The sequence below is a fragment of the Ranitomeya imitator genome, chromosome 2, assembly GCF_032444005.1.
Source record: "Ranitomeya imitator isolate aRanImi1 chromosome 2, aRanImi1.pri, whole genome shotgun sequence".
NCBI lineage: Eukaryota > Metazoa > Chordata > Amphibia > Anura > Dendrobatidae > Ranitomeya > Ranitomeya imitator.
In genome coordinates, this window is record NC_091283.1 from 382,402,864 (window position 1) to 382,430,612 (window position 27,749).

A 27,749-nucleotide genomic window follows, 5' to 3' on the forward strand; every position below is an offset into this window, starting at 1 on the left:
ATTTTCTTTTAGGCCAATTTCCTCTAGGGTCTGAGAAATAAATTCCCAATGGACCCGGTCAAAGGCCTTTTCAGCATCAATTGACATGATACACAGGGGGTCCCCCGCTCTGTCAATTAGAGAGATAGTTCGGATTGTGTTGTCTCTCGCCCTGGAACGAAGCCCACCTGGTCCTGGTTTATTAGTTTTGGTAAAAGGGGGCATAATCTATTGGCTAACATTTTTGCATATATTTTAATATCCAGGTTTTTTAAAGAGATCGGGCGGTAATTATCGCACGTAGAAGAGTCCTTGCCAGGCTTAGGGAGAACTTTTATGTGAGCGATGAGTGCCTGTGTAGGGAAAGAGCCCCCAAGAGAGACAAAATTACAAGCCTTCAGAAATATTGGACTAAGCAGAGTGTTGAACGACTTGTAGAAGCCTGCTGAGAACCCATCGGGGCCCGGGCTCTTGCCCTGTTTCAAGGCGCTAATGATTTCCGATACCTCCTCCACTGAGAATTCCTTTTCAAGATCAAGTAGATCACCTTCAGGCAGAGTGGGTAGTTTATGTTCCTGTAAATATGATTTGATTTTATTACGGAGAGAATGTAGTGGAGCCTCTTTATAGTGTCCCGCTATATTATATAGAGATTTGTAGTATTCGCTGAAGTTGGACAGAATATCTCTGGTGTTAAACACTTTCTTCTCCTCTTTGTTTTTAATAAAAGGAATGTAGGTATTGGGATTACGTTGATTAAGGGCTCTGGCCAAGAGTCTACCACTTTTATTGCCGAGCTGGTAGAAGCGGCTCTTGAGTCTTTCTCTGAGCCATTTGGATTTTTGGTCTATTATAGATAGCAGTTTTTGTCTGGCCGAGGAGAGCCTAGCAAATGTGCTGGCTTCAAGGTCTCGTTTATGTTTGTTTTCTAATTGGTGGATTTGTTCTGTTAAGCTAAGTATTTCCGCTGCTCTTTCTTTTTTCAACCTAGCGCCATGAGAGATGAGGACGCCTCTTATTACACTTTTCAAAGCTTCCCATTTTACAGTGGGGGACGTGGTGTCTTCCTCGTGGTCAGTCAGGAAATCTGTGATTGTTTGATCAATCTTGGATTTACATATGGGATCTTGTAGCAAGTTTTCATTCAGACGCCAGGAGAAACCTGGTCTCGAGGCAGAATGAAGTGAGATTGTTAGGTAAATAGGAGCGTGATCTGACCACAATATCGACCCCACATCCGCCTTTACCTGCATATCAAGCAACTTATGTGAAACGAAAAAATAATCTATTCTACTCTAAGTGTTATGTATTTTTGAGAAAAAGCTATAGTCCTTAGTTGGGTTAAGAACCCTCCAGACATCTTCCAGTCTCATGCTGCGCAGCTGGGATCTTATTTTGTTAATAGAAGATGTAGAATATGAAGACTTACCCGAAGAGACATCCACCACAGGGTTCATAGGAATATTAAAGTCGCCCCCAAGTATCACAGGAGAGGAACCAGCAAACTCCTCAAGACGTTTTTTGCAATCGGCTCCAAACTTCTGTTGCCCTTGATTTGGGAAATATACGTTAGCTATTACAAGTTTATGAGCTGCCCATGTGATAAGTAGGAAGATATATCTACCATTTTTATCATTTGGGAGTCCAAGATCTCAGGCATAAAGGATTTGTGGAAGGCTATTAAGACACCCTTTGACTTTGAAAATGGATTTGTGCTGTGATACCATTTGGGGTAATTTTTCTTGATAGAGTGTGGCACCACACCAGTTTTGAAATGTGTCTCTTGAAGCAGTAGCACAGAGACCCGTTGTTTGTGACTATCAAATAGGACCCGCCTTCTCTTTTCTGGGATATTTAGCCCCTTCACGTTAAAGGAGCAAAATTTAATTTCATCCATTATCAAATACTTTTACGCCATCTCGCGACACCACGCGCTCCATCCGCCGAAACAAACGACAGCCAAGTGTAGTAGGGAAAAAACACTGGGAGGGAGGGGAGAAAGACAGGGTGAAGAAGAAATACTAGAACATAGAAAACATAGAAGAAGGTGCGTTAGGGTTGACGCACCCAATCTGACTTTGCATCTGTATAGTTAGGGCAAAAGAAAGGAGAAGAATAATTCTCCCCCCCCTTCCCTCGCCCGTGCACCTTTAGTGGAGTAGGGAAGCCAAGGGGAACACTGGCTCCCCCATCCCCCCGCGAACTTGTTAGGTCCCATGAACAAAAACTTGTAAACGTGTAAAATCTATTTAAGCATAACAATAACCCTTGCATAGGCAAGATGTCCCGCGTGCCATCAGAGAATAAGAGAGAAAAAAAAAGGGGGGGGGGAAGCGAAAACACTGATGACAAGCAAGACACCACGCGCTCAAATGTCCAGGGATTAAGACTAAACCTCCAAGGCGAACCCACAGTGAAACCATCCGCCCCATCAGGAGATTCAATCAATTAACAATAAGTATCCATGGGACCACTCAACTGCAGCAGAGTGTCTAAATACATTGCAGCAATGAGTAGAAGCTAATTATAACTAGAGAGAGAAAAAAAAAATGGGAACAAAAGAAAAGAACTTCATGGAGGATCAGAAGAGCCTTCATTGGTGTGTCGATTCTTGGAACGGGGGACCTTGAGCCACCTTGGAGGAGCATCTGGGAGTGTTGGAGTTAGAGGCCAGTCTGGAAGATCTATTAGTGGAAGTTCGAATGTGCCTAGGAAGTTAGCCAGGTCCCCGATCCGGCAAAAGTATGCGCTTTTGCCTCCTTTGGATGCTGTTAGTTGGAATGGGAACCCCCACCTGTAGGGGATATCTCTTTCCTTGAGAGCCGCCAGCAAGGGTTTCAAGGCTTTGTGCAGGAATAGGGTGCGTCTGGATAGATCTGACAGGAGTAGTATTGGTTGGCCTTCAAACTGGAGAGATCCCTTTTTCCTAGAAGCTATAATAATGGCCTCCTTAATTCTAAAGTAGTGCACCCTGCAGATGACATCTCTAGGGTGTGACTCAGACGTGGGTTTAGGACCAAGAGATCTATGAATCCTGTCGAACTCAATGGTGTTGTCTTCGTGATCGCCGAGAATGTCCAGGAATATTCTCTGGACTGTGCGGTCTAAATCCTGAGGACTGACGGATTCTGGGAGGCCACGTATACGGATATTGTTACGCCTGTTGCGGTTTTCCAGGTCTTCAAGGCCAGATGACATTTCCTCCAGTTTCATGGTATGATCCATTAAGATTTCTCTGTGAGCCTGGAGTTCTTGTGAGATATCTTCTTGTGTCTTTTCCACGTCCTCTATACGCGATGTGAATTCCATCTGCGGATTATGTATCTCCTTTTTATACGAGTTCTCAAGTCTGCACGCAAAGCTTTCTAGATCTGTTTTGGTTGGGAGAGCTTTAATATATTTACTCAGCTCAGCTATATTCATGTCCTCAGGCAGGTCTTTGTCTCCATTACTATTGTCTGTTGATTTTTTAGAAGAGATATGTGAAGACTGAGGCTCTTTGGAGGAGGAACCATTTTTATGCGGGGTTTGCGACATTGTTGATCTGGTATTCCTTGTTTGGAGTGGCTGGTTTAAAAACCGTTCCATGTCCTCTAGAGAAGACTCCTTGTGTAAGCTTGTGGGTTGTCCAGAAATCCTTTTAGTTTTACCCATGTATGTCTGCTGCTATTAATTGCCCGTGATAGTGTTCAGGGGAACATGGGGGTGCAGTGATCACCACATTAGGCCCAGCCCCCCATCAGCAAGCCCCCTCCGAGGTGCATTTGATTACGATCTTAGGGTTAGTGGGGCATGTATAATGTTCTGAGCCAGGAAGGGGGAACCTCTGGATGCTATAATCGATCCCAACACTAGGTGTCACCAGAGGTCTAGATTTGTAGAATGCAGGCTTACTGAGTAATATGCTGGCAGTCTGTGTTTCCAATATTAATGTAGGAAAGGCACAATGACAGCCCCGTATAAAGCAATGGCAGGGTGACTGCACCGCTTCTGCAGTAAGGCTGGTGAGCAGGACAGTATGCTGGTGTGCCGAGAGTCTTAGGTATGCCCGCACTATGATGGTGTTTCTCTGTAAGGGGATCTGTCCCCAAGATGGCATCCACCCTCCCACTGGCGGGAAAACGACCAGCACAGGGAACACAATGGTGGGCGTCCCGGGGGGTCTCCCGTCCCACCTGTACCAGTCCCACCTTGGTCGCCCCTCTCCTAGGTGAGGAGTGGTCTGCGCACTCTTCAGGGTCTTCCCTGCAGGAGCTCTAGCTGAGCGCGCCTGCGATGCTCTCCTCTCGGGTGCCGCGGGAGGTCCAAGGGTGGGAGGGCCTCTCTCTCACCACCCCCTAGCTCGGCGGGGGGTCCGCAGTCCTCTCACTGCCGCCTCGCACCTCACCATGCGCCGTCTGCCGGACTTCCCTTTGCCGTCAGCGGTACCTGAGGAGTCCTTGCTGTGCCAGCCTGTTTCTGGTGCGGCTGTGCTGCAGGGCCGCTCTGTGCCTGAGGGTCCGGTGGGAGATCGCCTGAGATGTGCCTGAGGGTCCGCGGGAGATCGCCGGCCAGGGGTCCCCCTTGATCCAGGTGTATTGCCAGGTAATAACTGGTGGTCCGTTCTTGGTTGAGGTCTGGGGAAAGACCTATATCTCCTCTTTGCTGGAGGAGATCTCCACCATGCGTCCTTCTTCTCCAGCAGCTGGACACGCCCCCCTTTTTGATCACTTTTTATTCAATTTTTCTGTCAGTTTGATGAAAAAGCATCATTTTTGTGCGATTATTAATTGTTATGGTGTTTAATAATTAATAAATAAAGTGACCGTTTTATAGTTCCGGTTATTCCGGATGCATCGATACCAATTTTATGTTCTTTTTTTTTTTTTTTATCTTAACTAGTGATGAGCGAATATACTCGATACTCGAGATCTCTCGAGCATGCTCGGGGGTCTTCCGAGTATTTTTTAGTGTTCGGAGATTTAGTTTTCTTCACCGCAGCTGAATGATTTACATCTGTTAGCCAGCATAAGTACACGTGGGGGTTGCCTGGTTGCTAGGGAATCCCCACATGTACTTATGCTGGCTAACAGATGTAAATCATTCAGTTGCGGTGAAGAAAACTAAATCTCCAAACATTAAAAAATACTCAGAGGACCCCCGAGCATGCTCGAGAAATCTCGAGTAACGAGTATATTCGCTCATCACTAATCTAAACACAAAAGCTGCGTTTTTAATGGTAAAATGGGTTTTCGTGATCTTTGTGTGCTTTTTATGTGGGGAGGTGGTGTTTCAGATTTTATTTTTTTAATCTTGTCCTCTTAGTCCCACTAGGGGCATGAGTTCTTTTCATTTTGATTGGTGGTTTTATGTACTGTAGTGCTTCTGTACATGAGACCATTTGGACACGTTGAGTATTTGAGTTTTTTACCTCAGTATGTGTAAGCCAAAACCAGGAGTGGGTGATAAATACAGCAGTGGTGCATATGTTTCTATTATACTTTTCCTCTCATTGTTCCTCTCCTAGTTTTGGCTTACAAATACTGAGGTAAAATACTGACCCAACACTGAACATGTGAACGTGGCCTTACTCAATCTGTAAGACTCTTCATATATGAGTGCAAAACAGGCCATCGTACGCTGGGGTTATTAGATGATCTCGGGATGAAATGGCATCCATGGGCACTCTCAATGACAATCTTTGGGGGGTCTGATAGTGTTAAAGGGGGAGTTTTAACTAACTTTTAACAACTTAGATGCCACTGTCGGGAGAAATCGGTTCAAGAACTTGTCAAGGCCAAAGCCTCTGGGTGTCAGCTGTCGTAGGATTTGTGCTCGCTGGGGAAGTACTATATACTTAAGTCTCAGTGCTGCGAAAAAGCGTATTAGCGCTCGTTAAAGTGTTAAAAAAAAAATATCTCTAATTAATTATCCAGCACCATTAATTTGTAGGACACCAGTCAGTGATAACTCCGTCTGTGCTAGTATAATTATATGGGATTTGTTATTTCTGATGAGGATAATCTCATAACATTGTAGTCCTATTAATGAGGGTCAGGAACAATCTCAGACAAATCCATAAAAGGCGGCTCAAAAATTATCCTTCCCCTCATCCAGCACCATGACAACCAGCACAGCAGAGTCCTGCAGACACTGAGGTCCCTGATCATGTGACCCCTGACTCCTCCCCTCCTGTGACCTCATCACAGGTCCTGTGCACACAGAACAGCCATATATGTGGAGTGCGGCTCTGCAGGTGGAGGTAGGTGCTGGAGATTCCCCATTACTGGGCGCAGGGGATATTAACCCCTTAGGTACTGAGAACATTTCGGGTTATTACGTAGTCGTATCCCTGTTAGGCTTTGTTCACACTGCATTCTGGGGCTTCCTTCTGAATTAGGGGATAGATTGCAATGATGTGATTGTAGTGAAGTGGTCATTTGTTCAAATGGGGACGTAGATGTAGCAGATCACATTTCGATCACTGTAAAATCGAAAAAAAACTATTAAATTGACAATATATGCTCATTGGTAAAGAAAAACTCATATACTTCAATAAAGGGGTGGTTCCGAGTAAAAACCAAATTTAATTCTAACTCCTTATGTAATTAGTCCCATAATCTAAGCTGTTTTGTAATATACTTTGTATTAAAACATCCCCACCGTTCCCTAACTGCACTGTCTAACTGCTATGCTATTTTTTTTGCCTATTTCCTGTGTGACGCTTCGTTTGAGAATTCCTATGTATGATATATATATAGTTAGGTCCATCTATACTTGGACAGAGACAACATTTTTCTAATTTTGGCTATAGACATTACCACAATGAATTTTAAACAAAACAATTCAGCTGCAGTTGAAGTTCAGACTTTCAGCTTTCATTTGAGGGTATCCACATTAAAATTGGATGAAGGGTTTAGGAGTTTCAGCTCCTTAACATGTGCCACCCTGTTTTTAAAGGAACCAAAAGTAATTGGACAGATTCAATAATTAAAAAAAAATGTTCATTTTTAGTAGTTGGTTGAAAACCCTTTGTTGGCAATGACTGCCTGAAGTCTTGAACTCATGGACATCACCAGACGCTGTGTTTCCTCATTTTTGACGCTCTGCCAGGCCTTCACTGGTGGTTTTCAGTTGCTGTTTGTTTGTGGGCCTTTCTGTCTGAAGTTTAGTCTTTAACAAGTGAAATGCATGCTCAATTGGGTGGAGATCAGGTGAATGACATGGCCATTCAAGAATATTCCACTTATTTGCTTTAATAAACTCCTGGGTTGCTTTGGCTTTATGTTTTGGGTCATTGTCCATCTGTAGTATGAAACGACGACCAATCAGTTTGGCTGCATTTGGCTGGATCTGAGCGCACAGTACGGCTCTGAATACCTCAGAATTCATTCGGCTGCTTCTGTCCTGTGTCACATCATCAATAAACACTAGTGACCCAGTGCCACTGGCAGCCATGCATGCCCAAGCCATCACACTGCCTCCACCGTGTTTTACAGATGATGTGGTATGCTTTGGTTCATGAGCTGTACCACGCCTTCGCCATACTTTTCTCTTTCCATCATTCTACAGGCTGATCTTGGTTTCATCTGTCCAAAGAATGTTCTTCCAGAACTGTGCTGGCTTTTTTAGATGTTTTTTAGCAAAGTCCAGTCTAGCCTTTTTATTCTTGATGCTTATGAGTGGCTTGCACCGTGCAGTGAACCCTCTGTATTTACTTTCATCCAGCCTTCTCTTTATGGTAGATTTGGATATTGATACGCCGACCTCCTGGAGAGTGTTGTTCACTTGGTTGGCTGTTGTGAAGGGGTTTCTCTTCACCACGGAGATTATTCTGCGATCATCCACCACTGTTGTCTTCCGTGGACCCCCAGGTCTTTTTGCATTGATGAGTTCACCAGTGCTTTCTTTCTTTCTCAGAATGTACCAAACTAGATTTTGCCACTCCTGATATTGTAGCAATTTCTCGGATGGGTTTTTTCTGTTTTCGCAGCTTAAGGATGGCTTGTTTCACCTGCATGGAGAGCTCCTTTGACCGCATGTTTACTTCACAGCAAAACCTTCCAAATGCAAGCACCACACCTCAAATCAACTCGAGGCCTTTTATCTGCTTAATTGAGAATGACATAATGAAGGGATTGCCCACACCTGTCCATGAAATAGCCTTGGAGTCAATTGTCCAATTACTTTTGGTCCCTTTAAAAACAGGGTGGCACATGTTAAGGAGCTGAAATTCCTAAACCCTTCATCCAATTTTAATGTGGATACCCTCAAATGAAAGCTGAAAGTCTGAACTTCAACTGCATCTGAATTGTTTTGTTTAAAATTAATTGTGGTAATGTCTATAACCAAAAGTAGAAAAATGTTGTGTCTGTCCAAATTTATATGGACCTAACTGTGTGTGTGTATGTATGTATGTATATATATATATATATATCAAAAAACACACTCTCCTATGAACACCGGCTATGAGCTGGCGTTCACAGGTGATTCACAAAGACAGGCATGGGGTTCTTCTGCAGACCCCCGACTGTCATGGCAACCCATCTGTGCCCGAAATCAAATGACCGGGGCGCTGATGGGCTGGATTTGTCATACGCTTCTGACTGGCGGGTGTTGAATCTCTGTCAGTGATTGACAGCAAAATTTAACTGTTAAAGGCACTTGATGGCTGATTGAATTAGCTAGTATAGCAAGTCAATTTTTATTATTATACTTTAATAATTTACTGTCTTTGTGAAAACCTAGACAAAGAAAAAGTGGGGTAGTAGCTTCTTTTGAATACACTCACCCCAATATAGGTTGATAGCCTTAATGATAGGTAAGCATTACTATATACTATGTGCACACGTTCAGGATTTCTTGCAGAAAATTCCTGAGAAAAACCTGAAATTTTCTGCAAGAAATCTGCATGCGTTTTTTGCGCGTTTTTGATGCTTTTTTTGGTGCATTTTTTATGCGTTTTTTTTCTGGAGATTTGCCAATGCATTTTGTAGTGGGAAATCCACAAAAACAACACGCAAAATTAACCCCTTTACCCCCAAGGGTGGTTTGCATGTTAATGACCGGGCCAATTTTTACAATTCTGACCACTGTCCCTTTATGAGGTTATAACTCTGGAACGCTTCAACGGATCTTGGCGATTCTGACACTGTTTTCTCGTGACATATTGTACTTCATGATAGTGGTAAAATTTCTTCAATATAACTTGCGTTTATTTGTGAAAAAAATGGAAATTTGGTGAAAATTTTGCAATTTTCCAACTTTGAATTTTTATGACAGAGATATGTCATGTGAAATAATTAATAAGTAACATTTCCCACATGTCTACTTTACATCAGCACAATTTTGGAACTAAAATTTTTTTTTGTTAGGGAGATATACGGGTTAAAAGTTGACCAGCAATTTCTATTCTATTTTTACAACACCAATATTTTTTAGGGACCACATCTCATTTGAAGTCATTTTGAGTGGTCTATGTGATAGAAAATAACCAACTGTGACACCATTCTAAAAACTGCACATCTCAAGGTGCTCAAAACCACATTCAAGAAGTTTATTAACCCTTCAGGTGTTTTACAGGAATTTTTGGAATGTTTTAAAAAAAATTAACATTTAACTTTTTCACAAAAAATGTACTTCAGCTCCAATTTGTTTTATTTTACCAAGGGTAACAGGAGAAAATGGACCCCAAAAGTTGTTTTACAATTTGTCCTGAGAACGCCGATACCCCATATGTGGGGGTAAACTGCTGTTTGGGCGCATGACAGAGCACGGAAGCGAAGGAGCGCCATTTGACTTTTTAATGCAAAATTGACTGGAATTGAGATGGGACGCCATGTCACGTTTGGAGAGACCCTGATGGGTCTAAACATTGAAACCCCCCACAAGTGACACCATTTTGGATAGTAGACCCCCTAAGAAACTTATCTAGCTGTGTTTTGACAGCTTTGAACCCCCAAGTGTTTCACTACAGTTTGTAATGCAGAGCCGTGAAAATAAAAATTTCACAAAAATTATTTTTTAGCCCCCAGTTTTGTATTTTCCCAAGGGTAACAGGAGAAATTCGACCCCAAAAGTTGTTATCCAATTTGTCCTGAGTACGCTGATACCCCATATGTGGGGGGAAACCACCGTTTGTGCACATGGCAGAGCTCAGAAGTGATGGAGCGCCATTTGGAATGCAGACTTAGATGGATTGGTCTGCAGGCGTCACGTTGCATTTGCAAAGCCCCTGATGCACCTAAACAGTAGAAACCCCCCACAAGTGACACCATTTTGGGAACTAGACCCCCAAAGGAACTTTTCTAGATGTGTTGTGAGAGCTTTGAACCCCCAAGTGTTTCACTACAGTTTTTAACGCAGAGTCGTGAAAATAAAAATTAATTTTTTTTCCACAATGTTTTTTAGACCCCCAAATTTTTATTTTCCCAAGGGTAACAAGAGAAATTGGACCCCAATAGTTGTTTTCCATTTTGTCCTAAGTATGCTGATACCCCATATGTTGGGGTAAATCCCTGTTTGGGCGCACGGGAGAGCTCAGAAGGGAAGGAGCACTGTTTTTTACTTTTTCAACGCAGAATTGGCTAGAATTGAGATCGGACGCCATGTCGCGTTTGGAGAGCCCTGATGTGCCTAAACAGTGGAAACCCCCAATTCTAACTGAAAAGCTAACCCCAACACACCCCTAACCCTAATCCCAACCATAACCCTAACCACACCCCTAACCCTGACTCACCCCTAACCCTAATCCCAACCGTAAATGTAACCCTAACTTTAGCCCCAACCCTAACTTTAGCCCCAACCCTAACTTTAGCCCCAACCCTAGCCCTAACCGTAATGGGAGAATTTTTTTATGTTTCCCTAACTAAGGGGGTGATGAAGGGGGGTTTGATTTATTTTTATAGCTGGTTTTCTAGCGGATTTTTATGATTGGCAGCTGTCACACACTAAAAGACGCTTTTTATTGCAAAAAATATTTTTTGTGTTACGACATTTTGAGACCTATAATTTTTCCATATTTTGGTCCACAGAGTCATGTGAGGTCTTGTTTTTTGCGGGACGAGTTGATGTTTTTATTGGTAACATTTTCGGGCACGTGACATTTTTTGATCGCTTTTTATTCTGATTTTTGTGAGGCAAAATGACCAAAAACCAGCTATTCATGAATTTCTTTTTTTTTTTTTTGGGGGGGGGGGGGGGCGGCGTTTATACCGTTCCGCGATTGGGAAAATGGATAAAGCAGTTTTATTCTTCGGGTCAGTACGTTTATACCGATACCTCATTTATATCATTTTTTTATGTTTTGGCGCTTTTTATACGATAAAATCTATTTGATAGAAAAAATAATTATTTTTGCATCGCTTTATTCTGAGGACTGTAACTTTTTTATTTTTTCGCTGATGATGCTGTATGGCGGCTCGTTTTTTGCGGGACAAGATGTCGTTTTCAGCGGCACCATGATTATTTATATCCGTCTTTTTGATCGCGTGTTATTCCACTTTTTGTTCGGCGGTATGATAATAAAGCATTGTTTTTTGCCTCGTTTTTTTTTTTTTACGGTGTTCACTGAAGGGGTTAACTAGTGGGACAGTTTTATAGGTCGGGTCATTACGGACGCGGCGATACTAAATATGTGTACTTTTATTGTTTGTTTTTTTTATTTAAAGAAATGTATTTATGGGAACAATATATATTTTTTTCTTTATTTAGGAATTATTTATTTATTTTTTTACACATCTAAAAAAATTTTTTCTTTTACTTTGTCCCAGGGGGGACATCACTGTATAGTGACAGATCACTGATCTGACACTTTGCAGAGCACTGTGTCAGATCAGCAATCTGGCATGCCCTGCTGCTGGGTTACCAGAGCCTGCTCTGGACCCGGAAGTACTCCCTGCAGGACCCGGAAGTAGCCTCACGGCCATTTTGGATCCAGGGCTTGCAGGCAGGAGACGCTCGGTACAAGGTGAGCACTTCGCCTTGTACCTATCGTCTCAGGGAAGCCCCCTCCCTGCGCGATGCTTCCCTATACCGCCGGCACACCACGATCATGTTTGATTGCGGTGTGCCGGGGGTTAATGTGCCGGATGTCAGCTGCGATAGTCAGCTGACACTCGGCCGCGCTCCCCCCATGAGCGCGGCCGATCGCGCTGGACATACTATTCCGTCCTTGGGACTTAGGGCCCACCCCACATGGACGGAATAGTACTTCCAATGTCAGAAAGGGGTTAATGAACATGCTGCGTTTTTTACCGCAATGCATTTTTTTCGCGGAAAAAATGTATCATGTGCACAAAACATGCGGAATTCATTCTAAATGATGGGATGCATATTGTATGCTGGTTTTTGTGCGGTTTTATAAAGTTTTTATCGCGAAATAAACGCGAAAAATCAGGAACGTGTGCACACAGCCTTACAGTTGGTGTTGGTTATGCATCAAAATCAAGATATTTGCTCAAGGCAGTTTTAAGAAAACCAGGCTCAGTCTTGGTTTGCAAGCTGCAGAGCAGATGGCTCTGCAACACGTGGCTTGTGTGAAGTAACACGGAGCTAAGGGCAGCAATAGTGCCTGACATCCCTTAGCGTGACACGGCGGTGCAGTCACCCTCGGCAACAGGTCTCAGATACAGACTGTCTTGATACCCCGGTTGCGATCCAGAGGATACAATTTGCTTTCCATTTGTGAGTTTCTTTGGACATTAAACACATTTGCTTTGAACTTTTCTGTGGTCCCTACCTATCTGTTGCACTGCACCCACTCCGCTGCACTACATTAGGTAGGAGAATGTGGACAGTGTGAACTGAGACATACCCAAAGACCGGTGCATGTCAGTTATTAGGCCTGCAACACTGCAGCCCAAGCCTACCAACAAAATTGAGGAGCTTTTGAAGCAGTTGATCCTCACTCAGTGACAACAACAGAAGCAGCAGCAGCACAATCACCAGCAGCAGCTGCTGTATCGTCAGCAGCAGAAAACTAATGAGCTGATCCTACACACCTGCCACCACGGTTCGTTCAGAGGCACAGTATAAAATGTGGTCAGCCTTGAGGAAGATGAGTTCTGAGGATGATTTGCTGGCCTTCCTCTCCGTGTTTGAGTGCACAGCAGAGCGGGAGAGCTTGCCGGCGTCGCAGTGGGCTGAAGTGCTGGTCCCCTTCCTGTCGGGAGATGCCCAGAAGGCCTACTTGGACCTCAGTTTGGATGATGCCCTGGACTATGAGAAACTCAGAGGTGAGATGCTTGCCAGACTGGGGGTTAATACATATGTACAGGCTCAGCAGGTGTTCTAGTGGTTCTTTGCAGAGTCTCCCCCTGCCAGGTCTCAGGCATATGACTTGTTACAGCTGGTAAAAAAATGGCGTCAGCCTGAGTCCTTAACCCCTTACCGGATGGTGGAGAGGGTGATGGTCGATCAGCTAGCAAGAACTCTGCCAACCGCTATTTAGCGTTGGGTGGGCCAAGGGGATCCCGGCACTCTAGACCAGGTGGTCAGCCTCATTGAGCGGAATACAGCCACTCAGGACTTTGTACGGGACTCTGCTCCACTACGATTAGCACATTGGACCCCACTAGCCCAGGAACCTGGGAAAGGTCCATGACCCTTTGCTGGGGCCAATCAGGACCAAGCCCGTACTGAGGGGGTACCCTGAAGTGAGAGTGACAAGAGACCAGTTTCCCCTAAACTAGTCCCGGAGTCCAGTTGTGCCACAGCTATTAGTTGGCAGTGCCATGGGCCAACTGCCCCTTGACAGCTGAACCCTTAGACTGTGGGTTTACTTGGCATGTGTCAATGTGTGCCCGGGCACTTTTCGCCGTGGATCCGTTTGTTCTAGTGGGTGAACGACATCTGTGCCAGGTGTGTGTAAACGGACACCAGGCCGAGGCCCTCATGGACTCAGGAAGCCTATTGACACTGGTACATGGGTTGATGATCTCGGGCTTGGAACCCACTGGAAAGAAAGTGGGCATGGTTTGTATACATGGTGAACTTCGAGGGTTCCTCACAGCAGAGGTTACTTTTCCCACCCTGTGTGGAGAGATACAATATGTGGTGGGAGTGTTGGAAGACCCTTCCCTATGGGACTGTTTTGGGAAGAGACTTGCCCCTGTTCTGGTCCCTGTGGGAGAACAGGGTTAACCCTCCCACGATAAGTGCTATTCCGAGTGCGGAATCTGAAGATCCCAAGTCAGGGATACCTACCGTAGGGGTTGCCAACTTAGGGACAGAATGTAACCTCAATAGGTCTCCCCTAGAGATATTGGCAGGAGAGGTTGAGGAAACTCCGCCATTCCCCGAGCCAGAAGTGTCTTCTGGTACGTTCAGGACAGCTCAGCTCCAGGATCCCACTCTGGCCTTGGCACGAGAAAGGGTAATAGAAATATATTGGGTGGCAAAGCAACTGGATGCAGAGGCAGTTTTCCCCTGCATGGTTATCCACCAGGATTTGTTATACAAGGTGGATAAAATCTGGGATAAAGTGGTGGAACAGCTGGTAGTGCCCCAGATGTACCGTCGAGCAGTGCTAGAGATGGCACACGCATACATGCTGAGGGGGCACTTAGGGGTAAAGAAAACACAAGAACGTATTCTGCAGGGGTTCTTTTGGCCTGGGATTTATGCTGAGATACAGAGGTATGGTGAATCATGTCCCGAGTGTCAACTGACCACACCCACTACACATTTCAGGAGTTCTTTGGTACCTAGTGTCTATTATAGAGGTACCATTTGAGCAGATAGCAATGGATCTGGTGGGACCTATAGCAAAATACATCCGTGGCCATCAGCTATTCTGGTCGTAGTGGACTATGCCACACGGTACCCAGAGGCGATACCACTTGGTCACACCTCGGCAAAAGTAATCACCCGCGAGCTGTTTGCAATGTTCTGCCGCCTTGGACTCCCAAAGGAGATCCTTACAGATCAGGGGAATCCTTTTATGTCCAATGTGACAAGGGAGCTATGTAAGCTGCTCCACATTAAACAGCTGCGCACCTCGGTGTACTACCCACAGACCAATGTGTTGGTGGAAAGATTTAATAAAACCCTTAAATCTATGCTGAAAAAGGTGGTTTCCAAGGATGGAAAGGATTGGGACATGTTGTTGCCCTACTTGATGTTCGCCGTTGGCGAGGTACCGCAGACTTCCACGGGATTTTCACCCTTTGAGCTACTGTATGGCAGGCATTCTAGGGGTCTGCTGGATGTAGCCATAGAGACGTGGGAGCAGGAACCTACGCCATATAAAAGTGTAATGGAGCATGTGGCCAATATGCAGGATCGGATCTCAGCAGTCATGCCTATCTTAAAGGAGCATTTGGTGGATGCTCAGGTGGCGCAGAGCCACGCATATAACAGAAAGGCCATGGTACGCTCCTTTAAAACAGGAGATCGAGTTTTGTTCTTAGTACCCACCACCAAAAGCAAGCTTATGGTCAAGTGGCAAGGGCATATGAAGTTCGGGAATAGGTTGGGGAGGTGAACTACCAAATATACCAGCCCGGGAAGAGAAAACCCAAACAGTTGTACCACATTATTCTCTTAAAGGCGTGTATGCTTACGCATGTGACTCCCAAAGTGTCATCTGGGGATACTCCGACAGCGTCCCGGACGGAGGCCGAGAGAGAGGTAAAGATAGGAGGCACTCTCTCGAAGCTGCAGTGTCGAGAGGTGCGGAAATTAGTACAAGAGAATACTGATGTATACTCTGAACTACCCAGTCGCTCAATCTGGCTCGATCGTCACGTTCCCAAGGCTGATGGACATATTGCTACCCCATCCAAAGTATGCGTCAGCGTACTTGGATGACATCATCATCTTTGGTACTGAATTGCATACCCACATGTCTCGAGTTCAAGAGCCTTTAAGAGAATAATGTGGTACAACTGTTTGGGTTTTCTCTTCCCGGCGAATCCCAAGATATGTGCAATATGGCTCGGGGAAGCCTGACACTTGGGATAAGTGATCGGCCATGGGGTTATCAAACTCCAAATAAATAAAATCAACGAACGATCTTTCACGTAAAACAGTCTTATGTGGTTTATTTTCTCCATAAACCATAGAAACATGAACAAAAGGCAAACAGTCTTACATCAGACAGACGAATCCTCAATGTCCATAGTAGATCTCCGCTCTCTCAGGTCTGTGGGCACACAGGCGGTGCCATGTCCAGCAGACAGGCTCTATGGCCTAAACACGGTCTCTCTGTGTACTGTTCAGGATGTCCATCCCCACTTGGAACCGTCCAACACACAGGCCCTTCTGTAGTGTCCAGCCGGGACACATGGAAATCTATCCACACTGACAGACTCCCAAAAACTCTCCACCCATGTGCCAAACACACCTCCATTACATAGTTGTAACCACACCCAGGTACCTATCACATGGCTAGTCAGGTGATCGTGACATCACCGCAGGTCCTCAAACATACAACCACACACAGGCTTCATCTTGGGTGTTCAGACACCCCCTTTGGTGGGTATGTAGGTGACTGGACCCACCCAACTCTTCAAGTCACCTGGAAGCCTCCCAATGTAAAGTAAATCTCTCAGCAGTAGATCTGCTGAGAAAAACACACCCAGGCTTCCATCACAGGGCCACCCTCCTCTGTGATACATAATAGCCATTCATCACGACACCGGTCAGTGTCTCACCATCACAGTTACGCCTCCAAGCGTATCCTGAGGAGCCCATACAACGCCCCCTAGCTGTAACAGGGGTCACTGTCTCACAATATAGACATTAAACTTATATTGTGAGACAAGTAAGTATACATTGAATTAAACTTTTCATACTGAAGATGACTCAAACAAATGGAAAGATCTCATCTCATAAGTTGGAACCCTCACAGATACATGGTAGTAGCTTGCATCTGGCATCAGACAGGAAATAATTGCAGGCTGTCTGATCCTGTGCCCCAAAACTCCCACCCTTGCAAGACAGTCCACAGCTGACCATGGAAAACTACTTCATATCTTGAAGTTCCCTATGCGCCTCCCGACGCGTTTCCTCCATTATGACTTGCTCAGGGGAATAGCATATATGACTTGATTAGTCCATGGGGGATGATGAAATGGAATCTCTCATACAGCAGTCCAGTATATGTGTCAATACCTCTGTCACCTGTCTTTAACTGGGGCTATTTAAATACAAGTTCATCATCTACAGGTACATTCAATGTGTATTGATCAAAATGTAATTACCTTATATGCACCAGTCATACCCTTCATACCTTTCACCTCCTGTTATCTGATTGCATCAGCCATCAAGTGCATGGAAAGATGCGGGCTCAGTATCGGAGCCCACATCATAGACAAGGACACAGCCTTTGACTTAAATTTATGTTAAAGGTCGTGAAGGGGTTAAGCAAAGTATCACGTCAGCTAAAGTATCTTGAAGTGCAGTTATTTCAACTGCCTGGAATTAACATCCATCTCCTCTCTTTACACAGGTACAATATCTGCTTGCTGTCATCTACTGCTTATTATCCTGCAACATTCCCTTTAATGGTACAGTGTCTTCTTGCTGTCATTTACTGCTTATTATTCTGCAACATTCCCTTTAATGGTACAATATCTGCTTGCTGTCATCTACTGCTTATCATCCTGCAACATTCCCTTTAATGGTATATAACTGCCTACTGAATGTGTGCTAAATCCATTTGTTGCATTCTACTCACTGCTGTGTATCCATGCTGCAGCTACAGGAGATGTTATCCGGTGCAAGGTGTTACAGCATATGGATGTGGCCAGGCCCAGTGCCTTTGATCATGTCACCTCCCCTGGTGTGTTGGCCAATTGCTAATTTATCCCAAATTAGGTCCCACAATCCCTTTCACCTGATCCTCTACTTGGTCCTATTAATTTAGTAGCTTTCTAGGGGGGCATGCATGGGGGTCAGGCACACGTCTCTTTGCAGCAAAAGTATCACGGCAGCTAAAGTATTGTGAAGTGCAGTTATTTCACGGCAGTTAGTCACGGCAGTAGTCAGGACCCCACTCTATGTATCTGTCTCTTTTGAGTATGTCAGCTGAGTAAGCACTTATTACTTGATTTTAGCTTTTCTATTAACCCATCTTACTCCTTCAACATGTTTACATATGCCCTTACAGTGTTTGCTCCACTAATCCTCTCCTTCGCTATCCACAAACCCCAGCACCCTCTAACGAAATAATCATCTCCCCTTCCCTCTTACCTACCCACCTGTCCTCCTCTGCTGACCTGTTCCTCAACCTCAAATCTGTCCTAATAAAACATAACTTGAAGCTGACGCCCACCCCCCTGCTCCCTCTCTCTTGAGCACTCTGGAATGCCCACTCAATCTGCAATAAGCTTCATGTGATTCATGACCTTTTTCTCTCTCACAAGCTTGCCTTCCACGGCCTCACAGAAACATGGCTAACACCCTCTGACACCGTCTTCCCTGCGCTGTGTTACGGCGGCCTCCACTTCACCCACACCCCTCTCCCCGGCAACAGACATGGTGGAGGAGTGGGTCTTCTCCTTTCTTGTAACTTCACCTTTAACCCAATCCCACCTCTACTCTTCTTATGCTCCCCTCTTTTGAAGTCTACTCTGTCCGCATCTACTCTCCCTCCAACCTCCAAGTGGCCGTCATATACCAACCTCCAGGCCCAGCCACTGCCTTTATTGACCAATTCTCCACCTGGCTTCTTCACTTTCTCTCTGCTGACATTCCCACCATCATCATGGGTGACTTCAACATCACCACTGATACCCTTCAGTCAACAGCCTCCAAACTTCTGTCCCTTACTTAATCTTTTGGACTTACTCAGTGGTCCTCCGCAGCACCCACGCAGATGGACATACACTAGACCTGGTCTGCACCTGTCTCTACTCTCTGTCTAACTTCACCACCTCCCCTCTATCCGACCACCATCTGCTCACTTTCTCATCCCTTTCCTCCTCATCAGTCACCCATGTCCATCAACATGCGCACCCCCCGCAGAAACCTCGCACATCTAAACACCCACACACTCTCTGACTCTATCCTACCACTGGCATCCATATCCTCACTCGACGACACAGACAGTGCCACTGCTTTCTACAATGCCACTCTCGCATCGGCTATTGACACGGTTGCCCCTCTCGCTCATGGCAGAGTGCGACGCATCAATAGACAACCCTGGCACAATAACATCACTAAAAAGCTCCGGCAAGTGTCCACGGTTGCAGAGCGGCGTTGGAAGAAAACACATTCACAAAACGACTTCACTGCATTCAAACAGGCAACACTCGTTTTTAAATCTGCTCTCACCTCTGCTAAACAGGCCTACTTCACAACCCTCCTATCTTCCCTATCCTCCAAACCCAAACAGTTATTCAAAACCTTTAACCCCTCAGTGACCGAGCCAAATTTTTGAAATCTGACCAGGGTCACTTTATGTGGTAATAACTCTGCAACGCTTCTACAAATCCCAGTGATTTTGAGATTGTTTTTTCGTGACACATTATACTTTATGATAATGGTAAATTTTGTTCAACATTTTTTGTGTTTATTTATAAAAAATATCAAAAATTTGAGAAAAATGTTAAAAAATTAGCAATTTTCTAAATTTGAATGATTATCCCTTTAATCCAGATAGTCATACAACAGCAAACCATTAATAAATAACATTTCCCACATGTCTGCTTTACATGAGCACCATTTGTAAAATGTTATTTTATTTTGTTAGCATTTTAGGAGGTTTAAAAATGTAGCAGCAATTTTTCATTTTTTCAAAGAAATTTACAAAATTTATTTTTTTAGGGACTTATCCATGTTTGAAGTGACTTTAGGGGTCCCATATATTGGGAAACCCACAAACGTGATACCATTTTAAAAACAGCACCCCTAAACATATTGAAAACTGCTGTCAGGTAGTTTATTAACCCTTCAGGTGCTTTACAGGAATTAATGCAAAGTGGTATGACAGAAATGAAAATGTGTATTTTTACCACCTAAATGTTGCTAACTTCTAAACAGATTACTACAGCCGTCAGACTCTAAGGCCACTATTTGGTCATGAATTGCCATGGCAAACATCAGGACCACACAATCATGATCTGAGGGCACCAATTGTGACAAAGAAGAAGCCCCCACACTCTGTTAACCATTTATAATGATGTCACTATTGACAGCAGCATCTAAGGGGTTAAACAGATTTAGTTGGTGCAAATACTGATCGTGGCTGGTACAGCAAGTTGTCAGCTATAGTGTACAACCGACAGATGCTGGATTGTCATCTGTATGGGGAGGCTATTCTCTTATATCTCAGGTCAGTTAAAAGACGTATTGGCGGTCATTAAGGGGTTAAGTCCCTCCATCAACCCCCCCCCCCCCACTGCCACCTTCAATCTCCCTCATCTCTGCTGAGGACTTTGCAACACACTTTAAAAATAAGATCGACCAAACAAGACAAGTCTTCATTGTTCAACCACCACAACCCCTTTGTATACCAGACCAATGCCTAAACCCCATAATCTCCCACATCACTGAAGGGGGGCTTAATTGTCTCCTCTCCAAATCGCACCTTACCACCTGTGCACTTGACCCCATCCTATCTCCTCCCCAACCTCACCGCCACTCTTAAACCATCCCTATCCCACCTCTTCAACCTATCACTAACTTCTGGCACCATCCCTTCTGCTTTCAAAAATGCCACAATCGCCCGTATCCTTTAAAAAGCCAACCCTCGATCCAACTGCTATGTCCAGCTATCGCCCAATATTGCTGCTCCCATTTGCTTCCAAACTCCTGGAGCAGCACATCCACGCTGAACTTTCCTCCCACCTCTCATCTAACTTGCTCTTTGACAATCTGCAATTGAGTTTCCGCCCCATCACTCAACTGAGACAGCCCTGACCAAAATTACTAATGACCTACTTACCGCGAAAGCTAATGGACAATACTCTGTACTCCTCCTTCTAGACATGTCCTCTGCTTTCGACACAGTTGACCACTGCCTCTTACTACAGATCCTCCCCTCCTTTGGCATCAAAGACCTCGCCCTATCCTGGATCTCCTCATACCTTTCCAACTGCACATTCAGCGTCTCCCACTAATACATTACCTCCTCATCCCACCCCCTCTCTGTTGGAGTCTCCCAAGGCTCTGTTCTAGGACCCCTACTCTTCTGAATCTATACACTTGGCCTGGGACAACTCATAAAGTCCCATGGATTATAGTACCACCTTTACGCTGATGACACTCAGCTCTGCCTTTCTGGCCCAGACGTCACCTCTCTGCTGTCCAGAATCCTGGAGTGTCTATCAGCCATATCCTCCTTCTTCTCCTCTCGCTTCCTCAAACTCAATGTGGAAAAATCTGAACTCATCATCTTTCCTCCATCTCATAGATTAACGACATGCTTTCCCCCGTACCGTAAGTCTGTGCCTCAGAGTAGCCCTTGACTCTGCCCTGTCCTTCAAACCGCACATTCAAGCTCTTTCCACCTCCTGTCACCTCCAGCTCAAAAATATCTCCAGAATCCGTCCTTTCCTCAACCGTCAATCTACTAAAATACTTGTTAATGCCCTCATCATCTCCCGCCTTGACTACTGCAACATCCTTTTCTGTGGCCTCCCTGCTAACACCCTTGCACTTCTCCAGTCCATCCTTAACTCTGCTGCCCGACTTATTCATCTCTCTCCTTGCTACTCCTCCACTTCCCCCCTCTGCAAATCTCTTCACTGGCTCCCATTCCCTCAGCGTATCCAATTCACAAATTACTAATACTGACCTACAAAGCCATCCATAACCTGTCTCCTCCATATATCTCTGAACTAATCTCCTGATATCTTCCTTCACGTAATCTCCGGTCCTCCCAAGACCTTCTTCTCTCCTCCACACTTATTTTCTCCTCATCCAACCGCCTCCGAGGTTTCTCCCGAATATCCACCATCCTCTGGAATTCTTTGCCTCAACACGTCCGACTTTCAACCACATTCGGATCCTTCAGACGGAACCTGAAAACCCACCTCATAAGGAAAGCCTACAGCCTGCACTGACCCCGCTGCCTCCTCACCACTACCGGAGCTACTGCCTCAGCAACACCGGAGCTGCTGCAACCCTCGACCAGCTGTCTCCTTCCCCACCATCCTGTAGAATGTAAGCCCGTAAGGGCAGGGTCCTCGCCCCTATGTATCAGTCTGTAACTGTTAATCTGCTTACTATAAGTGATATCTGTAATTTGTATGTAACCCCTTCTAATGTACAGCACCATGGAATCAATGGTGCTATATAAATAATAATAATGATATTATATTGGCTCATCTTCACCTCATTCAGGTACCTACAATATTGGATCAGTAGAGATCTTCTATATAAGAGAATTTTCCTGTTTGACCCGTCAAGGACGGATAAGGAAAAGGACAAGATGGTGGAGAGGATATTACACCTCACCCTAGAGATCCTCTTCCGGCTTACTGGAGAGGTGAGAGATTCTGATGACGTCACATTACATCATTTTTATCTATGGGAATAACAGATGGACAGAACTGGAGAGGTGAGGACTCTGGAAATGTCTGTAGTGAGATATATTAATGTGTCTCTCCCTAACAGGATTACACAGTAGTGAAGAAGACCTCTAGTGAGCGCTGTAAGGGCCCTGTGTCTGAGGGATGGGGAAGACCCCTGAGCTCAATCACTGGGTCTCCACCTCACCCCCTGATACATGAGGACATCAATTACCAGAAGATCCTAGAACTCATCTACAAGATGATTGAGCTGCTGACTGGAGAGGTGACACTGCTGGGAATGCTGGGACATTATACAGTAACACTATGGAGGGATCGGGGGGATGACGGTATCATTGTATGTGTCAGGTTCCTATAAGATGTCAGGATGTTACCATCTTTCTCTCCATGGAAGAGTGGGAGTATTTAGAAAGACACAAAGATCTGTACAAGGACGTCATGATGGAGGATCCCCAGCCCCTCACATCACCAGGTAATAGATAGTACTAAATACACATGGCCTATAATTATCTGTATGTAAAGAATGAATTCAGTCCCTGTATGTGTTTCCTCCAGTTTTATCCAGTAAGAAGACAACACCAGAGAGATGTCCCCGTCCTCTTCTTCCACAGGATTGTAAGCAAGAAATTCCCAATGTTCCTCAGGATCATCAGGTAGATGGAGAGAAGGTGTTATGAGATTACATCCATGATTTATAGAAGACTTTGAAGGTCTTGTGTTCAGTCTTGTTTTATCCACCAGTATTATACACTGAATTGCCAATTTATTAGAAACATCTGTATGGAAATTAGAACTGTAACCCCAGAGTGCAGCAGGTTTTGTAGATTAGTTGCAGTGTGAATCCACAAAAAATGGGAAAAACAAGCTATCTGGGCAGGTTTGTACTTTATTTACGTGTATTGGTATAGAGATTCTGCCAGCTATAGTGGATCCTGTGGATATTAGCAACTCCTCAATGGAAGGAGTCATAGGATTTTAAGAATTTTTCTAAGAACAGGTGGTGCACAGTTACGTACTGCAGATGAATACTATAGAGCTACAACTAACATATCCAAATTAACAACTCTTCATCATAGATGGAGACAGAAAGTTCCAGTGTTATTGATATCTAAGGTATCAAAAAAGTCTTCAGTGGACAAAAGAGAGTAAAAATTATATGTGGACTAACATTGTGTGGTCAGATGAATCGAGATTTCTGTTGCACCGTTCTGACGGGAGGGTAGCATAGATCTATGTGCGCTTCCTGTGTGGTGTCAAGATTTCAGGCTGGTTGAGGTGAGGTAATGGTGTGGAGAAGATTTTTGTGTCACATCTTAGGTGCCCTGATATCTGTTCATTTACACAGTAATGCTTACCTAAGCATTGTGCGCAAACATTGTGGTTCATGCCTTTATGGCAGAAGGACAAGGCACCATGCCATAAAGGTCATTTAGTCATGGATTGCTTCTGAGAACATGATAGCTAGGTTTTTATTTCTTCCCTGACTTTCACTGTTCCTTTAATTTAGTCTGGGATAAAGACCTGTCCATATAATTTGAGGCAACTGTAAAAAGCTACGCTGGGGTTTCTCATAGTTTTCTGGTTATGGAGACTGCTGGTTAGAATTAGGAGGACAGGTTGGATTTATACAGGAGACATGCAGCTATGTGATAACTACTGCTGTCATTTTTGTTCGACATGTTAATTTATTATCTTTGTTTATTCATCTAAATCATCTCACACAACTTCTCCATTTGTCTATGACTTATAATATTTCAGGGTAAAGATCTGACCCATATTACTACTACAGAGACATATGTGAAGGGTGATGAGCAGTGCAAGGAGGAGATTCCCACAGATAACCTCACAGGTGAGTAGTGCCCACTAAATGCAGAGAAGTCACAGATTCTACAAAATAAAAATAATAATAAAAAATATATCTATATCTATATATATAATTGTCTAAGGGGCACTTCCATCTGTCTGTCACAGAAATCGCCGCATCAGCGACGGCCACAGCCCGGCCGAGAATTAGTCCCTTGCAAAATTGTCAGTGTATCAAATATTTATTTTCCCTACTGTATGTAAACCAAACTCGCCAATTCAAGTATATGGGTCTGTAAACAAACAATGGAGAGCACTAAGATACAATCCATATGTCATTTGAGTTTTGTAAATTTTTCACTGAGCAGTTAATAAGAAAAACTTACTATATATATATATATATATATATATGTATATATATATATATATATATATATATATATATATATATATATATATATATAGGAAAAAAGCATTTGACACAGATTGAAAAACCTGACTCATGGACCAGAATGGATCCATCACACTGAAAAATCAGTTTTCACATTTAACCAAAAAAGTATGATTGAGGCCTAAGGCCTCCTTTATAAGCCTTTACTCATGTAAATGGCAATGAGTGGTGACACACATACATAGACGATGGCTTCAGAAGAGTAGTGAACAAATGATAGAGCACAACTTGGTGGCCTAAAATCATAATCTAGTAGTCCATGCTTTGTGGTCTACTGTCTTAGTCAATAATTGAATTACAATTTGTAAGTAAATGTTATAAAATTTGTAATATATGTAAATTAATAACATTTCAAGGCACGGTTATTGAAAAATAATAAAATCTGTTTTATTCTTGGCAGATGTCTGTGCCAGCAGCTCAGAAGGACATCTGATATTTTCAGATTTTACAGCAGATGCCATTATACCAGATAGACCTCCAGTCCTTCAAAGAAGAAATCTTTCAACTGATCCTTTTCAACAGATCCATCCTTCTGCTTCATCAAAGACCGATATGCAAAACAAGAGTCAAGGAAGTGCTGCTGAACATGAAATAGCTCACATTGGGGAGAAAACCTTTTCATGTTCAGAATCTAGGAAATGTTTTGCAGAGAAATCACATCAGAGAAGCTACTCATCAGAGAATCCATTTTCATGTTCAGAATGTGGGAAACAGTATAGCGAGAAATATCGACTTGTAACACATCAGAGAATTCACACAGGGGAGAAGCCATTTTCATGTTCAGAATGTGGAAAATGTTTTAATCAGAAAAAAAATCTTGCTACACATCAGAGAATTCACACAGGGAATAAGCCTTTTTTATGTGCGGAATGTGGGAAATGTTTTAACTGGAAAACAAATCTTGTTATACATCAGAGAACTCACACAGGGGAGAAACCATATTCTTGTTCTGAGTGTGGGAAATGTTATACTGAGAAATCCAAACTTAATGCACATATGAGAATTCACACAGGAGAGAAGCCATTTTCATGTTTGGAATGTGGGAAATGTTTTAACTGGAAAACAGATCTTATTAGACATCAAAGAAATCACACAGGGGATAAGCCATTTTCATGTTTAGAATGTGGGAAATGTTTTACCTGCAAAACAGATCTTATTAGACATCAAAGAACTCATACAGGGGATAAGCTATTTTCATGTTCGGACTGTGGGAAACATTATAGCACGGAATCCAGACTTGTTAAACATCAGAGCATTCACATAGGGGAGAAGCCATTTTTATGTCCAGAATGTGGGAAAAGTTGTATCACGAAGTCCAAACTTGTTACACATCTGAGAACTCACACAGGGGAGAAGCCATTTTCATGTTTGGAATGCGGAAAATGTTTTACAGAAAAAACAAATCTTGTTACACATCAAAGAATTCACACAGGGGAGAAGCCATTTTCATGTTTAGAATGTGGGAAATCTTTTAATCAGAAATCAAATCTTGTTACACATCAGAAAATTCACACAGGGGAGAAGCCATTTTCATGTTCAGAATGTGGGAAATGTTTTATAAATAAACCATATCTTGTTTCACATCTGAAAATTCACACAGGAGAGAAACCATTTGCATGTTTAGAATGTGGAAAATGTTTTAATCAGAAATCAAATTTTAATATACATCAGAAAATTCACACAGGGAAGTAGACATTTTCTTTTTTTAATAATTTAATTGACAATATGAACAAGAAAAGTATACACGTTATAGTCAAGTAAAAAACGCAACTACAAGAGCAGAATATTATGTAGATAGTGGCAGAGACCCTGTTTCCAGTGATGTATCACGTAGTTTACTAGTTGCAGCAGTTGTAATAGAATCACAGCTTTCCGTGTTGCAGATTTAGCAGAGCTGAGATGCTGAGCTGTGTATCACTCCAGCCACAACACTAATTAACAGCTTTTGTGTACGCTGTATCATTGCTGGGTGGCATGTTTGGACCAGGAGGCACCAGACACCTTGTCCTGCAGTGATACTCTCTTGCTGATATAACACTGATTGAAGTGAGATAGTAAAAAACAGCCCAGAAAGGGACACATCACTGTAATCTGTAGCTCTCTCCCTACATCACGGTGTCCTCAGATTAAAAGCAAAAACTTGATGACAAATTGTCTTTAATGTCTCGCCCACTACATTACTACCCTTTGATTCTTTCCATACAGTATGATGCCCCCACGATTTCTTTAAACAAAGTTGTCCCCACAGTGAACCCACTACACATCTTCCCCCTACAATGAGAAACACAAAGGAAGCTCGTATGGGAGTAAGGAAAGGATCCGTGCAGAGTGAATATACAGTGACGTATTAGTGCTTACTACCAAGAGACAGGACCGGTGTAAAATACACTGGACAGTAGGACAAAATATTGAACACAACCTAAGAAGACCATATAGTCCAATATAATGCAGTTTTATTGTATAAATACCGTATATATAATTACAGTAAAAAGCTCTATAACGGGAAAATTTACAGGAGAAAATATAGATCACAATGCCAAGGTCGGTTGTGGTGCTCTTTTTAGGTTGTGTTCAATCTATCCCCTACAGTACTTACCGCATGCACATTATGATGCCCCCCCAATGTGCATTCCCCCACATATAATATGATGCTCGAACAGTGTTTGTATGTCAGTTGCCGATTTTGAGTTTTAAGTTAATCAATTACTAGATTCTTATTAGCGTATGTGTATATGTATATATATGACAACTACATTGTACATTTCTCTGTTCAACTGCAAAAAAAATGTATTGATAAGAATCTTAGGATGCAGATTTCTTGTCTTTAACTGAAAAACAATGTTGATTTGGTTATCAGTATCAAATGATTCTTGAAAAGTGAAATTTTAGTTAAATGTTTTGATTGTTTCTGATGAGCAAAATTATTTTGGTATCTGTGAGCCAGAATTTTAATGTGAATGGTAACCTTTCACCTGAGTCATGCAACCCAAACCACGGGCAGCATGAATCAGAGCCTGGCTGCACATTTGCTGCCCGGTATATGTTTCTCTGAAATATTT

At 43.4% G+C, this 27,749-nt stretch overlaps 1 protein-coding gene across 1 annotated transcript; it reads left to right on the forward strand.

The window, feature by feature from the left end:
* Positions 1-6,123: 6,123 nt before the first annotated feature.
* LOC138664078 (oocyte zinc finger protein XlCOF22-like) lies at positions 6,124-27,490 on the forward strand. The gene is made up of 7 exons (XM_069750509.1): positions 6,124-6,220; positions 22,249-22,393; positions 22,522-22,701; positions 22,785-22,908; positions 22,992-23,089; positions 24,195-24,285; positions 25,091-27,490. The coding sequence occupies exons 2-7, from the start codon at positions 22,337-22,339 to the stop codon at positions 26,380-26,382; spliced, it is 1,842 nt and encodes a 613-aa protein (XP_069606610.1). The 5' UTR covers positions 6,124-6,220; positions 22,249-22,336; the 3' UTR covers positions 26,383-27,490.
* The last annotated feature ends 259 nt before the right edge of the window (positions 27,491-27,749 follow it).